Genomic DNA, 14,198 nt, shown 5'->3' on the forward strand with positions numbered 1-14,198 from the left:
CATGTGCTTAGTTTTTAATGTATTTATTAGCATACTATTCTCCTGTGCCCAAATGGTCAATTTAGTCAAGTTATTTTGAAAACAGTCATGCCTTATCTGTAACACATATAATCAGTTTATCCACTTTCAAGTCTTCTGCATATAGACTGTAGAACACCTCAGATGAAAAAGTTGGGTCTGAAAGATACAATCTGAACAAGTAAGGGCCTAGGACAGAGCCCTCTGGGACACCCTGACTGTAACCAAAGATCTCACCTGTCCAGTTGCTGTATGATACTTGCCATGTCCTATTTGTAAGCCATGCAGCTATCCATTTTATCAAGGGTACATGAATACCTAGTTGTACTAATTTATCGAGCAGTGTTTTGTGTATGACCCTGTCAAATGCTGAAGTTAAATCTATATAAATTATTTCACAACACAATTTTTCATTCATAGCAATTATTATATTGTTATAGGACATCATGTTACAGGTGGTAATAGATCTACTTTTAATATATGCATGCTGATATATGGGTTCAAGTCCCAACCTATCCAGTTCTGACAATAACTTGTCCAATATTACCTGCTGCATTATTTTTCCAAAACATGAAAGTAAACTTAAGGGTCTATATCACTCTGAGTTTGTCCTACTCCCATTTTTCTTAAAGACAGGTTTAATAAGCACATGTCTACAATCTTGAGGAATTTCCTCATATTAATATGACCTAGTGAATAATTGATATAATGGCAGCATAAGTTCTTGTCGTAGTGTTCTCAGGTCATTGTTATTAATTCCTTCTCCTCCCCCCTGTGCTTTGTTTGGATCAATTTTGTAGAGTTTTATTTCAATATAATCTAATTTGATTCCAGTAACTGAGGTTACCTGGATGTCACTAGGACAACTTATCACCCCTTTTGTGGAGCTAAACTGCTTTGCATATGATTTTGTAAATATAGCTATAATCTGTTGTGTCTGAGAATACATTTTAGAATCTGCACACAGTTTATCAGTTTGTGTCCTTACTCCTCCCACATCGTATGTATCTTATAAAATGTTTCCTATTATGCTCAATATCTTTATATACATTTTCTTCAAAATTTCTTGATCTTGTCTCACACTACATTTAATCTGTTTGTCCAGCTTGTTTATTTCAGTTTTCATAGCTGTAGTTCAACCTCTCTTCCATTTCTTATATTTTTTGTCTCTCACCTTAATCAGATATCTTGTTTTTATGGAAATATATCTCTCTGATTTTGTATGCCTAGATCCTGATGTTAAACATTGTTTGATTTTTGCACTCAATTTCTCTTTCAAAACTTTCCACATTCCATCTGCAGTTTTTCCACTGAACACTTCACTCCAGTTAATTTTACATAGTGACTGTTTTACTTCCATATAATCTGTAATTAAACTTCTGTGCATTGGTTTAGATTTCAGTTTGGCAGAATTAACTAGCAACAAATTAACCTTTATAACTCCATGATCACTACACATCAACAATGGTAAAACCTGACTTGAAGTAACAGTAATTTCTTTAGGAACACAAACAATGTCTAGTATGTTCCATCCCCTGGTAGTTTTTTTTTACAATCTGAATCAATTGTTGTTCCTGAATTTAAGTTGTGAATAATTTCCTTACTTACATTGTTGAATCAATATTATTGCAGTCTGTTTCTAGTAAATTTAAGTCCCCAGGTAATATTATTTTTCCCTCATGTGATTCATGCAAGAAATGTATGAATTCCTCTAGGTCATCTGCACTTGACTTTGGTGGTCTATAAACTCCAACAATTGTTATATGTTCCAGGCTTGTCTTTATTGTCACAGTTACACAGTCTATAGCATTGGTGTTTTATGACTGAACATGTAATAATCACAGGTCTCATAACTATCTTCATACCCCATCATAACACTGCCACCTGATTTTTTGATAGAATGTCTGTTACAGTAAAAACATTTATACCATGACAGAACTGGTTTCCATTCATTGTTCTTTAACATGTTTCACAAACAATAACAACATCAATTTTCCAATAAAAAAACTTTATTATTAATGCTCCTAGCATTAACAACCATCAGAGATGCATCAAATGTTACTATCTGTGAATTGTTAAATTTTTGACCTGGCAAAAATCCTGCCTAATGTTTGTCAAATATTGCAAAATATCTAATGCAAATATTATCTTCCTTGATCTTGACAAATGCACACCATCCTGTCTGAACACGTGTGCCCCAAACTAGGCTTGGATGCTCTATACATTTCCAGTTTTTAAAAGAGGGCAGTTTTTCATGTAGGTACTTTCCCAAAAAATCTTTTCATTCATGGTGACCTGGCTATCCTTTCTATATGTGATTTGAGAAAAAATACATCCTAACGCTAGTACAAGCTATACTATCTATGAGGGCTGTAACTTCCCTATTAACAGTCAGAGAGTCCTTGTGGATGAGATCATTTGTACCAACATGAATAAAAACAGATCCGTGCTTCCTAACATTAAGGCATTCCGAGGCTTGTCTCGCATCTTCTATTTTTGCTCCTGGCAAGCATAACACTATTCGATGTTCATTATCTTCTCTGCAAATATTAGCTATCAGGTCCTCTAATAACTGAATCTGCAATTACAAGAATATCTTTTCTGGCCAGATCTGGAGAATCTTCAACTTCTAATACAATAATATCTACTCTAAAAATGATTACAAAGGAAGGATCTTCATCACCATTAGTCTTATTAATCCCACTGCTTTCATTGTGTATTAAATTTAAAAGCAAACAATTCTTATCCAGCTAACTTTGTACATCCACAGCTTGAGCCATGTAGTTAGCATCTGTCTTTCTCTTCTTTTTTCTTAAAGTAATATTCTTCAATCCTTCCATGTTTGATTTTGGTTTCTTCCTTTTCACCTGCCCCTTGCCTCATTTTTCTACCTTCTCTTTTGGAAAAATGATTCCTTTTTCAGTAGACTGAAGGTTTTCTGATAGGAAAATATTATCATCCCTGTAACATAACAAAGCAGTGTCCTTTTTACTACATATTCTCTTTCCTTTACAGTCATTAGTCAGTTTCTTTTTTTTCCTTGTTATTTGTTGTGAACTTCTTCCTTTCTTTCTTTTTTGTTTCCTTCTAAACAAACCAAATCCTCAAATTGCTGAATACTTACATCCAGAATTCCAAAGTTGTCAGGGGCAACATTTTGTTTCATAAGGGTTGAATGATCTTTGCAGACAATAGATGTATAATTTCCTAAATGTGTTCTATTTGTTCTTTGCCTGACATCATTTATCTCACTAGTCCAACAGTTCTCTAAGCCATGCCAGTTGCACAAGTGCAATCGTTATCATTAAGTCTAGATTTACTTCTAACAATGGTAAGCAAATCGTCCAACTTTTGACATGAGGAACTCAGATCACCAGTGTTATCAGCTGTTACCTTTAAATGTGCATAGCAATTAGTACACTGTACAATATATTTGTGCATTAACAAATGATTACTTGCATACTCATTTAAGGAATCCATATTCAGCTTCAAACTAATAAAATATTGTAAAAAGAAAAGAATAATATAATCAGTAACCGCAGAATTCAAAGAGAACTTAAATCAACTTCTGTGACAAAAAATCACACAAGCAATATACAACTAAATACTAAAGTGAGTACAGTAAAGTTGTTCTGAGCATACAAGTTCTGCAAGCCAGACTAAAGCTGTAATTCCTTTACATCGCTCACTATTGCTTGCAGTCGCACTACTTTTTAACAGCAAAGATCAATAAATCACAGACCAGGGTAGGACTGTTTAGATAAGCTCTGGATTTTCCTCACTGCAGTCTGTGTGAATTTATAGCTGTCTATGCCCCTTGGGGTGCTAGAGCTTGCCTGTCTGCTAGAGCTTGCCTGTCTAAAACCTGTCCCTTTTTAATAACCAACAGTGAAATTAAAGGTAAAACAACAAAATATGAATCAAAGTAAATCTTGATAACAAGCTGTCTCTTCCTACCTACAAACAGTGAAAAAGAGATAAATAAAATATAAATTCAAATAAAACCTCTTACCAGTCAACTCCACAGTAATCACAAACCAAGTATGTTTGGTGTTAGGGGCAAGGTTAACATTAGGGTTGACACACATGAGGTGGCTGTGGGGAGGGGGCTATGAGATTGAAACTTTGTACCCTACAAGAGGTGTAGATTGACATATTTGTGGGATGATGTTTCACACTGCTTTTTTCACAAACATATCATTCAGACATCTGAAATTCTAAAAAAGTGTATATTCTGGATTGCATGAATAAGCCTGACTATACTTTTTTATGCTGAATGCAAACTGTTATGACTGCTTGTAGGATTAACATGAAAGATGATGAATTTCCAACTTTACTTTGGATTAAGCAAATCAATTTCAAATATTTATATAAGAGGAAAGCTTACAGGTCCACTCTTCGTTTGCTTTCTAGACTCCACACTCTGTATGCAGTAATAGCTGTCTCCCAGGTTACAGAAAAGCTGCTCGAAGGGGAGAGCCAGTGTGTTGTTTTGACTGCACTCCATGTTCAGAAGGAGAGATCTCTAATAAAACAGGTGGGTTATCTTTACAAAATAAAAAGTCCTTCTAATTGCACTTGCGTCCTCTCTTGTTGCTTATTAGTAGCAATGCTACTCTGTTACTTTATGAATGATGGCAGCAGTAAAGATTAGATGTCTTCATATTGCTAAATCAAAGCAGAAACTGTGATGTAACAACTCATACCATGTGTAGGGAAATGGTGGACAAGATGCCATTATATGGGAAAACACTTATATCATAGGGTGGTAAGGAAAGCTGATTTGCATGTGAAGCTGGAGATTTGAGGATAAATTCAGCAATCCTTAATATTTATACGTGTTTTTATTAGGTTTTACAAAGCAAAATATGTCCAACATTGCTCATTAAAACATTATCTGTAAATAAATAATTACAAAAAACACACTCATAACTGTACAAGTAGAGATTATTGTATTGTGTAGTTCAACCACCTAAGAATTGTGATGGCCAAGCCAATGATAAATAAAAATATGGTTTCCCAGTATGCTTGATATTAGTGACAAAGTAATGTTTGTTTTGTCAAACAGGTGTATAGTATAGTATAGTATAACAAAGGTGCTATGATACAAATGTTAACTCAATAAGGAACGATGGACTGATTTAGCCATTAACATTTGCGGCCATTATAAAATGGAAAATACTTGACGTTTGTTATAGATGATTATTTGAAATTTTCCATTGTACAGAGCAAGATGTGCTAATCACTGTACCTTGTTTACCTGTGTTAAAGGGGTATACCACATATCTAATATCCCATTTTTAAATTAGGAAATATATGAATACTATAAAGTTATGAGATAGCATACAGTATGTTATACAGATTTGTGTTAATTAACCTTACACGGGGCAGAGACTACAAGAATAAAGGAGGCAGTAGATTTGGGAAACTTCAGACTCTAGGAGCTTTACTATGTAATCATGTTTCTGTAAGCTGCTAATTTTGTACAGGTCTAGTCCTTCTGCCTTCTTGCTACAATTAAACTAGTTTTCTGGTCATTTGTCTCCTGCTGGTAACAGAATGGAGAAAGTTAATGCACCTTGTGGTTGGCCTAGGACTGTTGCATTGCAAAATATACTCCTACCTGCATTGATTGCTAAAGTGCTTTCAGATACCTTATAAATATAATTTCTGACAGTAAGGTATGCTGAAGAAATAGAAAGACTTTCAACTGAATCTGACTTCCTTGAATTAGGTACCTCTATAAATGTTGCCTCTACCCATGAAATGCAAGCCCTGGGGGCTAAGCAGCAGCAACAGGAGATAAAAATGACTGAAAATCAACAATCTTGAAAATTGGGCCCAGAGGAATAATTTACAACTGCTTGGTGTGGTAGAATGGACTGGAAGAGAAAATATAAGATCCTTTTCAGAATATCACTTAATTGTAGCCCACCAGTTCCTCTAGAAAAGGGTAATTGGGAAGGAACACAAGACTTTAAGACCACTGTCATGAGGCAAATTGCCACCATTTCATATTATCTTCATGTTACTATATCATTCTGACAAGAAACTACTACTCACATTTACAAAAGAAGGGATGGATTTCACAATGGCTGGCCAAGAAGGAGAACTTGCACAGAACTTTTCAGAACAGGTGATGGATCACCAGAAGACTTTTGCTGATATCAGTCTTTGTGTTATAATAAAAAAATTCACACTTATTTTACATATCTAGTTAAATGAATAGCAAAATGGAAATATTTGAAGCATTCCCTATTGAGGGCTGAAGCGGCATGCCTATTTTTCAAGAATCTAAACAGCAACAATACAAATAAGGAACCAGCCAACATGACTGAAAGCAATAAAAACTTTGTATTTTGCCTTCAGTCATGTGGCTAGTTCCTTATTTGTATTTTTGCTGTTTTAACTTTTTATTTTATTGGACCGGCCTTAATCCACTTGCTATACTTTTTTGGTCTGGATATTTTTCAAGAATAGTTGTCTAGTCAGAATCTGCCCAGTTAAACCTCATTAGATAAAGAGGGTTATAAGCCTGATAGAACTTCAGCTCTCTAGTCATTGACCCCCCTCTGAATCCATCACAAATGTCCTGTACTGAGCCAAATCTCCTATGCTGCTAGAAAAGGTTGGAGTGGTCTTTTTGTGCAGAGAGGGACTTTTCCCATCAAGCTCAGGCAGCATGGACAACTTGTCAAAATGAATTAGCAGTTGAGAGAAAATGCCAAGGAAAGACATTACCCAGCAGATCTTCAGTGTCCCTGTGGTGAAAGGAGGTACTGCCTGCAAAGCTAGCTGGAATTTTGTAAATAATTATGTGTTATTTGTGAATATCATACTGATTTATACAAGACGCTTATGTTACAAAATGCATTAGAACTGTATGTCATGTGTATATCAAACTGATGTATACAGATGTTTGCATTGAAAAGATATTCGTAAAGTGCTTGTGTTGGAAATGTATCCACAGTGTGCCCTACTGGAGTGAACAGAAATGTACATGCACAATTGTAACTGTTTAAATGTATATGTTTTTAACAGAGGAAACTAGGAGACAGGAGGTTAACCTCAGTCCAGCAAACTATAAAACATATCTGAAATTAAATCAATTTATGGGCTAGGCCATGAAGATGCTATCTCACAGGTTTCAATGTAGCCAGAAGCACAAAGTCTGTACTAGGAAGCTTGCTGTATTGTCTTTGGGGTGAACTAATTGCCACTCAGGAAGAGTGGAAGTGTTTAATTGTTTTATGACCCACAGAAGCTCAACAGATCTGAGCAAAGCTCTTGTGTGTATGTCTGTATGTGTCTATTTTGTACATGTAAGTGTTAAAATCCTGGCAGTTTCCAGGGCTAATGATAATGTGGAAAACAGAGTCAAATGACCAGACGTATGTGATATCATTCTTTATCGAAATAATGTTTTAATATTAGAGGAGACTGATGTCTCAGGAGCATTCTGTATTCTGTCTTGGGCCTGACAACAAGAAGGACCATTCACCACATCATCTGCCTTGCTCTATTAAGTAAGTTATTAGGGAACAGTATAATTCTCTTAGATTCAGTCAGGAATATAGTAAAGATTAGTTTAGATATTGTTTTTCTTTATTTTTCTGAGCCTGCCCTTCAATGTTATTTTAAATATTTCCTGTGTTTTGAACTCTGATGTCACTATGAATATATACTCAGTATGTTACTGTTTTTTATTATTTATTATTAAATATATTTAAACATTTAATTGTGGTGGATCTTTGTAGAGATATTTAAGTTTTAAGAGTACTTGCATATTTATTTGGTGACACTGTGTGAGCCACTCCTAACAGCCTTGCTCTTGGTCAAACTACAATTTGTGTTAATATTAATTTCACTCAGTATACTGGGCACACTTGTAAGGGCCTTAAAGTAGCTGGCAAGTGGTTCTGGTGGCAGTGATATCTACCGTATAGGCTGGGCAAAAGGGGGCATAGCTAATAAATCTGTGATAGCCTTTCCTGTGTGTGTGTGTGTGTGTGTGTGTGTGTGTGTGTGTGTGTGTGTGTGTGTGTGTGTGTGTGCACAAATCAAATCTCAAAGAGTGTGTGTGTCAACTACTTGGGCAGGGGCACAAATCACTGGCTCTACAAAGAGAGTGTTGGAGGATTTGGCTTGAAACCCTGGCTAAGGACTCAACTCTATAGCTGTGCCAGTGGAGAATCTTATTGGGGATCTGGAGAAAGAGAGAGGAACCAGCCCTGGACTGACTGTGTTCCCTGTGTGCTCTTAAGGGACATTGTGCTTGATTGTGCTTGACTGAGAGAGCTGCATCTGGAGATACTGTGCATGTACCTGTTATTCTCCCAGTGAACATCCCTCACTGGTGCTAGTGTTGAGGATTGAGGCTCCTTGATTACTTGCCTAGAGGTGGTGGGGAGTCACAGTCCCAAACAGTAATATGTTGTCTGAGACACACTGACCAAAATGGAAGAGACTATGTTAAAGATATCTAATGACTGTGGAGAGGAGATACTAGGTGCTGGTCAGCAGTCGATGAGAAAAATGCAGTGCAACATTGTGTTGCTGCAGGAGGTGAAAACTGCAGAGAACAGGCAGTTCTTGAACAGCTTCATGGAAGGACCAGCCATACCTCCAAATTTCTTAGTGCAAGAAATCTGGACAAATCCTAAAAGAATGGGGGGGGGGTGCAGAGTCCCCAAAATAGGGACAGATTTTAAATATTGCTCCTATAAAAACAGAAAGTTGCTAGAATGACAGGATTTGTGAAGGATAGTTAAGTCTGAAACTCAAATGCAGGTAATGATTTAGTTCCTTTAGTCCTCATTGATTTGCCAGAAAACTACAAATATTATGAGGAACAGAACAAAAATATGAGGGAAAAATCTGGACATTGTTTAAAAAACTCTGGACAGTTGAGAACTATGGGACCAGCTGTGATAAGTCTTTCTTTCTCTGCTAAACAGAGTCTGGCAATCTTTATAATTAGAGCTGGAGTAGCCTTGATAAAAAGACATAATGAGAAGGTAGATGGGGGCTGATCTCTGTGAAGAGTCTGGAAGGAATCTTGTGTCTGGGGACTATTTATGGTCCATATCGTGACTCTCCTGATTTTATAGCCATTTTCCATGAAATTATAGGAGGTCAGTATTACCCATTTTCCAGTTCATTTTAGTTGGTGACCAATGTTGTGTTGAACTTTGTTCTAGACAGATTTGATCAAAAACTGGGTTGACACATTGTAGCTCAGAGTCTCCTAAATTCATGTTATAGATGTTAATTTTTATGGCTATAAGAAGATATTTCTACCATAGGCATCCTGACTTTACATTTGCAATGCCATTTGATTGGATAGGCAGCAGACTGAATTATTTCCTGGTGTAAGTAACCTCAGCCTTTACAATCTTAGCCAATTATACCCAATGTATGACAGTATTATATCTTAATCCCCCAGATATGGGATGGGGTAGTATCAGGGTAGTGGGTCTTTGGATTTTTGAGTCCCGAGTCATTTTCCAGACTGCCTCTGTCCATAAGGGACATGGTTAGTACCCCAGGACTGAACTTACAGATCCCCATCTTTTTATATAAATTATTTTTGAAAAGAGTGAGGGATGGGCTTTGCTTTATGAGGATGGGAAGTTTATTCCATAAATGAGGTAACCTTTGGAAATATGAATCTGTTTCTCCAGCAAGTTCTTTTCTTTTAGGTTCACAAATAAGGTTTGGCACCAGTTTGTCATTTTTAGGCCTGTTTGTAGGATGTCAGCATCATTTGGTGGTTCAGTGACTGCTCCCAGCTTACAGTTGTCTTGTCAGGGAACCTGGTGAGCCAGAGGCCTCCAATGCAGGCCTTCAGTTCAGAGAAGTATATACCAAACAGGAGAGGTCTCAAAACTGAGCCCTGTGGGTCACTGCTAGTAACAGGTTTCTTACCAGAAGTGGATTCACCTATCTGGACAACATGTGTCCTGTCAGTGAGCCAGCTGGCTATCCATCTAATGATGTAGGGGTTTATACCTGATTCAGTATGTTTATCTATGATCTCTGAGTGAGGGATTGTGTCAAAAGCTCTGGTCAGGTCTAGATAAGTGGTTTGTACCATTTTACTCTTATGCATGGCCCTGGCGACCTTCTCGAAGAAGTCCACCAGATTGAGCAGACAAGACCTTCCTTTGACAAAGCCAAATTGGATCTGGTCCAGTGTTTGGAGAGTTCCTATGTCATTATTGATCAGATCTATGATAATTCTCTCCATGGCCTTGCAGATAAGACTGGTCAAGCTTATAGGTCTGTAGTTCCCTGGGTCAGTTGTTGGGCTCCCATGATCAGAGAGACAGCTGTTGCAGTCCTCCATTCCTCTGGGACAAAGCCCGTCCAAAGGCTGTGGGTAAAGAGGGTTTCTAGTGGCCCAGGGGAAACAGGTGCTGACTTTGTGGAAACAAGGGTGAAATTCTTGGCTAGGCTTATAAGGCCCTCCGGAAAAATAGCCTAGTATTGTCCTATAAACATATGAATCTATGATAGATTCTGTTTTAAGCTATTTAAGAAACATCCTGGAATGTTGTCGGGACCCATGGAAGATATGCTTTTGGCTTTAGTGAGCGCAGTAAGGACCTGTTCAGTCATAATTACTGGTAGGATGATGGTTGTAGGTATTTCTTTCGGTGTCATAGGAGGTGATGAGGGGAGAGGTTTGAACTGAACTTGTTGGCCAGCAGGTTTGCTATAGTTTCAGCCTTAGAGTAACTGTTGTCATTCTTGATTAACTTGGTTCATTGCTCAGCATTTCCCCTGAGGTTATGAACATACTTAAAAAAAGCCTTATGGTTATCTTTCTTCTGGGAGGCTATCTTTGTCTCATAGTTTTTGCTTTGTCAGATTTGACCAGCTCTCTAATATGTTTGTTTAGACTAGTGTGTGTCTTTTGCACTGTTTTGTCTGTTCCTTCTTGTCACTGGAAAGGATTTTTTTCATTTTGTTGAATAGCCTATTTATGCTAGGTATACAGCAGGGTGGTTGATTTTTGCCAGTGATTACATGCTTGATTTGGACAGGTACTGCCTCCTCTATGCAGCTATGAATATAGTTGTACAGTGCTTTTCTGTACAGATCAGAATAAGTCTCAGTGTCATCCGGGTTTGGAGGGCCAGAAAGTTTAATACGCTGTCACTTCGTTTGAGGTAATTGGCCTTATCAAAGTTCTTAACAGGTTTGGAGTTTGATGGGGGTTCTAGGTTAGTTTTAATACCAAAGAGAGATCATTTTATGGTCAGATCTTAACAGGGAGGAGTTAATGCACAGGAGGAAGCAACACCCCCTCCCCATGTTCATGAGTACCAGGTCTAGGATATTTGTATCTCTAGATGGGGAGCTATCTAGTTGCTCCAGGGTGTTTGGATTGACAAAGTAAAAAAAACCTGAGCAATTGAATTATGGATCATATAAGTCTCCCAGTTTATCGAGTGGTAGTTGAAGTCACCCATAAGAATGGTGTTAGGCTCAATTTTAAGAGATTCCAGTAGGTTTAGGTAGGAGTTGTGGTTTTCCAAACTCATGTTAAGGGATTTGTAGCTATCAAGGATATGATAGGGGGTCACACATATGGTTAGCTGGACATAGAGCAGCTCAAGCGACTCATGTTGTTGGGCCAGTCTAGCAGTGCACTTGTCCTTTATGAACACTGAGACACCGTCTCCCTTGGTTTTATCCTGAGCTGAGGAGGATCAACATGTATGACAGGCAAGAGGTTTAAAAGGAGGCAGGACTTAAATGAGCTATATAATGCTTGACTGAAGATGATTGGGTAGATTATAAGTGATGTATAATGTTTGCAGCTGGGAGTGTGTCAGTATGGTTTGTGATATAAAATGTATGCAACTAGGATTGTGTTGGTGTGGTTTGTTTTCATTTGTATAAATGTGGGATTGCCTATGAAGTAAGTGATGGTTTAATAAAGATGTTTCTTGTTTAAAAAACAAAAGGCAGGAATTGAATAATTTATGTATTTATGTAATGTTGCTTAGGTTATATGATACATAACAATATATGTCAAGTAAAATGTTTATGTTAATTATGGTGTGATTACTTTTATATGAATGTAAATCTGCCTATGCCACAAGTTATAATTCGATAAAGATGTTTGGAAAAAATGTATGAAAGGCATTGTAGCCTTTGATAGCCATGGTGCTTTCCATGGTTCTGAACCATGTTTCCATGACTACACGTATGTCTATAACAGTTAATGGGGGGGGGGTAGACAGACAGATTGCATTCTTAGTATCCCAAGTCACTTATCTTTTTTAAAAATGTAAGAGGAACTATTTTAAAAAATTTATTATAAGAAAGTGTAATGTCATCAAGGGGAACCTTGATGACATTGCACTGCAAACTTGGGCCATGGCAAACAAAATGGAGAAACTCCTTGCATTTAGGTTGAAAAGATGGTAGGCTAAAATAAAAATGGGTTATGTGAAGATGCATAATACACTAATCTCGGACCCAAAGGCACTGGATGTGGCATTTCATTGATTTTATGGGTCTCTCTGCGTGCCTACAAGTTGTCCTTAAGATAGTCCTGCAAGATGCTCTGCTATGCACTTTCCTAAAGCCCTACAGTGGTCTGTGGTACAACAGAAGGATATTTACGACTTATGCAAAGACATTTCTCAAGAAGAAGTCCTTAAGTAAGAAGTATACTCTAGCATCATAAGTAAAGCATTTGGCTCTGATGGCTTTAGTGCTGGGGTGCAAAATGCATTATTTTCCCTATTGAAAGTGCTGTTCAACAGAATAAAATATTTAGGTTCTCCTCTGTTATCTGAGAGGGAGTCACAAATAGTTGTCCTGCTTAATCCCATAAAATAAATTCTTCAGGTGGAGAATTATTGCCCAGTCTCATTAATAAAAACAGAGGGCAAATTGTATTACCAGGTGGGGCTTATAAGTTAGTACCCTCTATCATCTATCCCGCCCAAGCAGGTATCATAAAAGGAAAGTCAAACATCAACCATCTTCATGTGTTATTGTTAAATCCCCAAGCCCAGAAAAGGAATGGTCAACAGTGGAAGGCTTATGATTTACAGATTCCTTTATGCAAGCAGTGCAAGCCCTATACAATTTATTTGCCAGGGTTCCTATTTCTGACCCATTTATCTTACATTGCAAGAGTAGACAGGGATGTTCACTTTCTCCATCTCTGTTTTTCCTGGCTATTGAACCCCTAGCTTAGGCTATCAAAGACCATGGCAACCTGCATGGTGAAACCTTATGGGGATGCAGTCAAGCGTTTTTATATTTGCAGACAACTGATTTATGGTTCTGGAGGACCCAAAAAAGATATTCATAGGGCACTGTCCATCTTGAGCAAGTTCCATGAGAAATCACCCATTTAGGTGAGTCTATCAAAAGCTAAGCTTTTCTTGGCCAATGCAGCAGCCCTTTAGATGGTGTTTGGGTAATCCCAGGTATCTAGGCCTAGATACCTGGTGTTTGAGTAATCCAGGTATCCAGTCCTTAAACTAAGGGCAGATTTATTGGAGATTAACATAAATCTCAAACCTTTATGGCAGGTGCTATACATGCTGTTCCACTATTGGAGTTAGCTGAATCTTTCATGATAGGGTAGGATTTCAGCTGTGAAGATGTTTTACCCCAAACTGTATTATATTTTTGGGATTTCCACATACCCCCAAAATTACTAATGGCTCTCTAGGATAAAAAACTTCTAAAGCAGTTTAACTGGGATGAGCAAAGAAATTTACCTTCTGGTAGTCAGCTGATGGTTAAGGCCTTTACCTCACTGATACAAGATACGGGGTTTGATGCTGATCTCTGGATAATGTCTAGGCTTGTAATAGTCTACAGACTAATTGACTAGTATTTACATATGAACCTAAAGCAAAACAAGTTCTAACTCTGTTTTGTTTTTGAAATGGAAAGCAGAGAGTATGAATTTGTTAGACCTGGGGAGAATAGCTGATGTCACAGTTCTAAAACAACATGTGATGGTCTTTTCTTCTCCTCATTCATTATAGGCAAGTTTGGAAGACAGGCTCCTTGTCAGCACATCCCATAGAGCTAACTGCTTATTGAACCACTCCTGACCAATGCACTTGCAAGGCTAGTACACTTAATTAAAAGCCCAGATTACACGGCAGCTGGTTGGTGGCTAAGTGTTCTGGGTAATC

The 14,198-nt window shown here is 37.5% G+C and overlaps 1 protein-coding gene across 1 annotated transcript in view; it reads left to right on the plus strand.

Moving 5' to 3' along the window:
* The window catches only part of LOC122803937 (extracellular calcium-sensing receptor-like), a 319,734-nt gene that overhangs the window by 279,268 nt on the left and 26,268 nt on the right, over positions 1 to 14,198 (plus strand). Inside the window, exon 5 of the mRNA XM_044073614.1 lies at positions 4,432 to 4,555. Coding sequence (XP_043929549.1) covers positions 4,432 to 4,555 — 124 coding nt within the window. The remainder of the gene's footprint in view (positions 1 to 4,431; positions 4,556 to 14,198) is intronic.

This window comes from Protopterus annectens, chromosome 6.part0, assembly GCF_019279795.1.
Source record: "Protopterus annectens isolate FY-2018-M chromosome 6.part0, PAN1.0, whole genome shotgun sequence".
NCBI classification, from domain to species: domain Eukaryota; kingdom Metazoa; phylum Chordata; order Ceratodontiformes; family Protopteridae; genus Protopterus; species Protopterus annectens.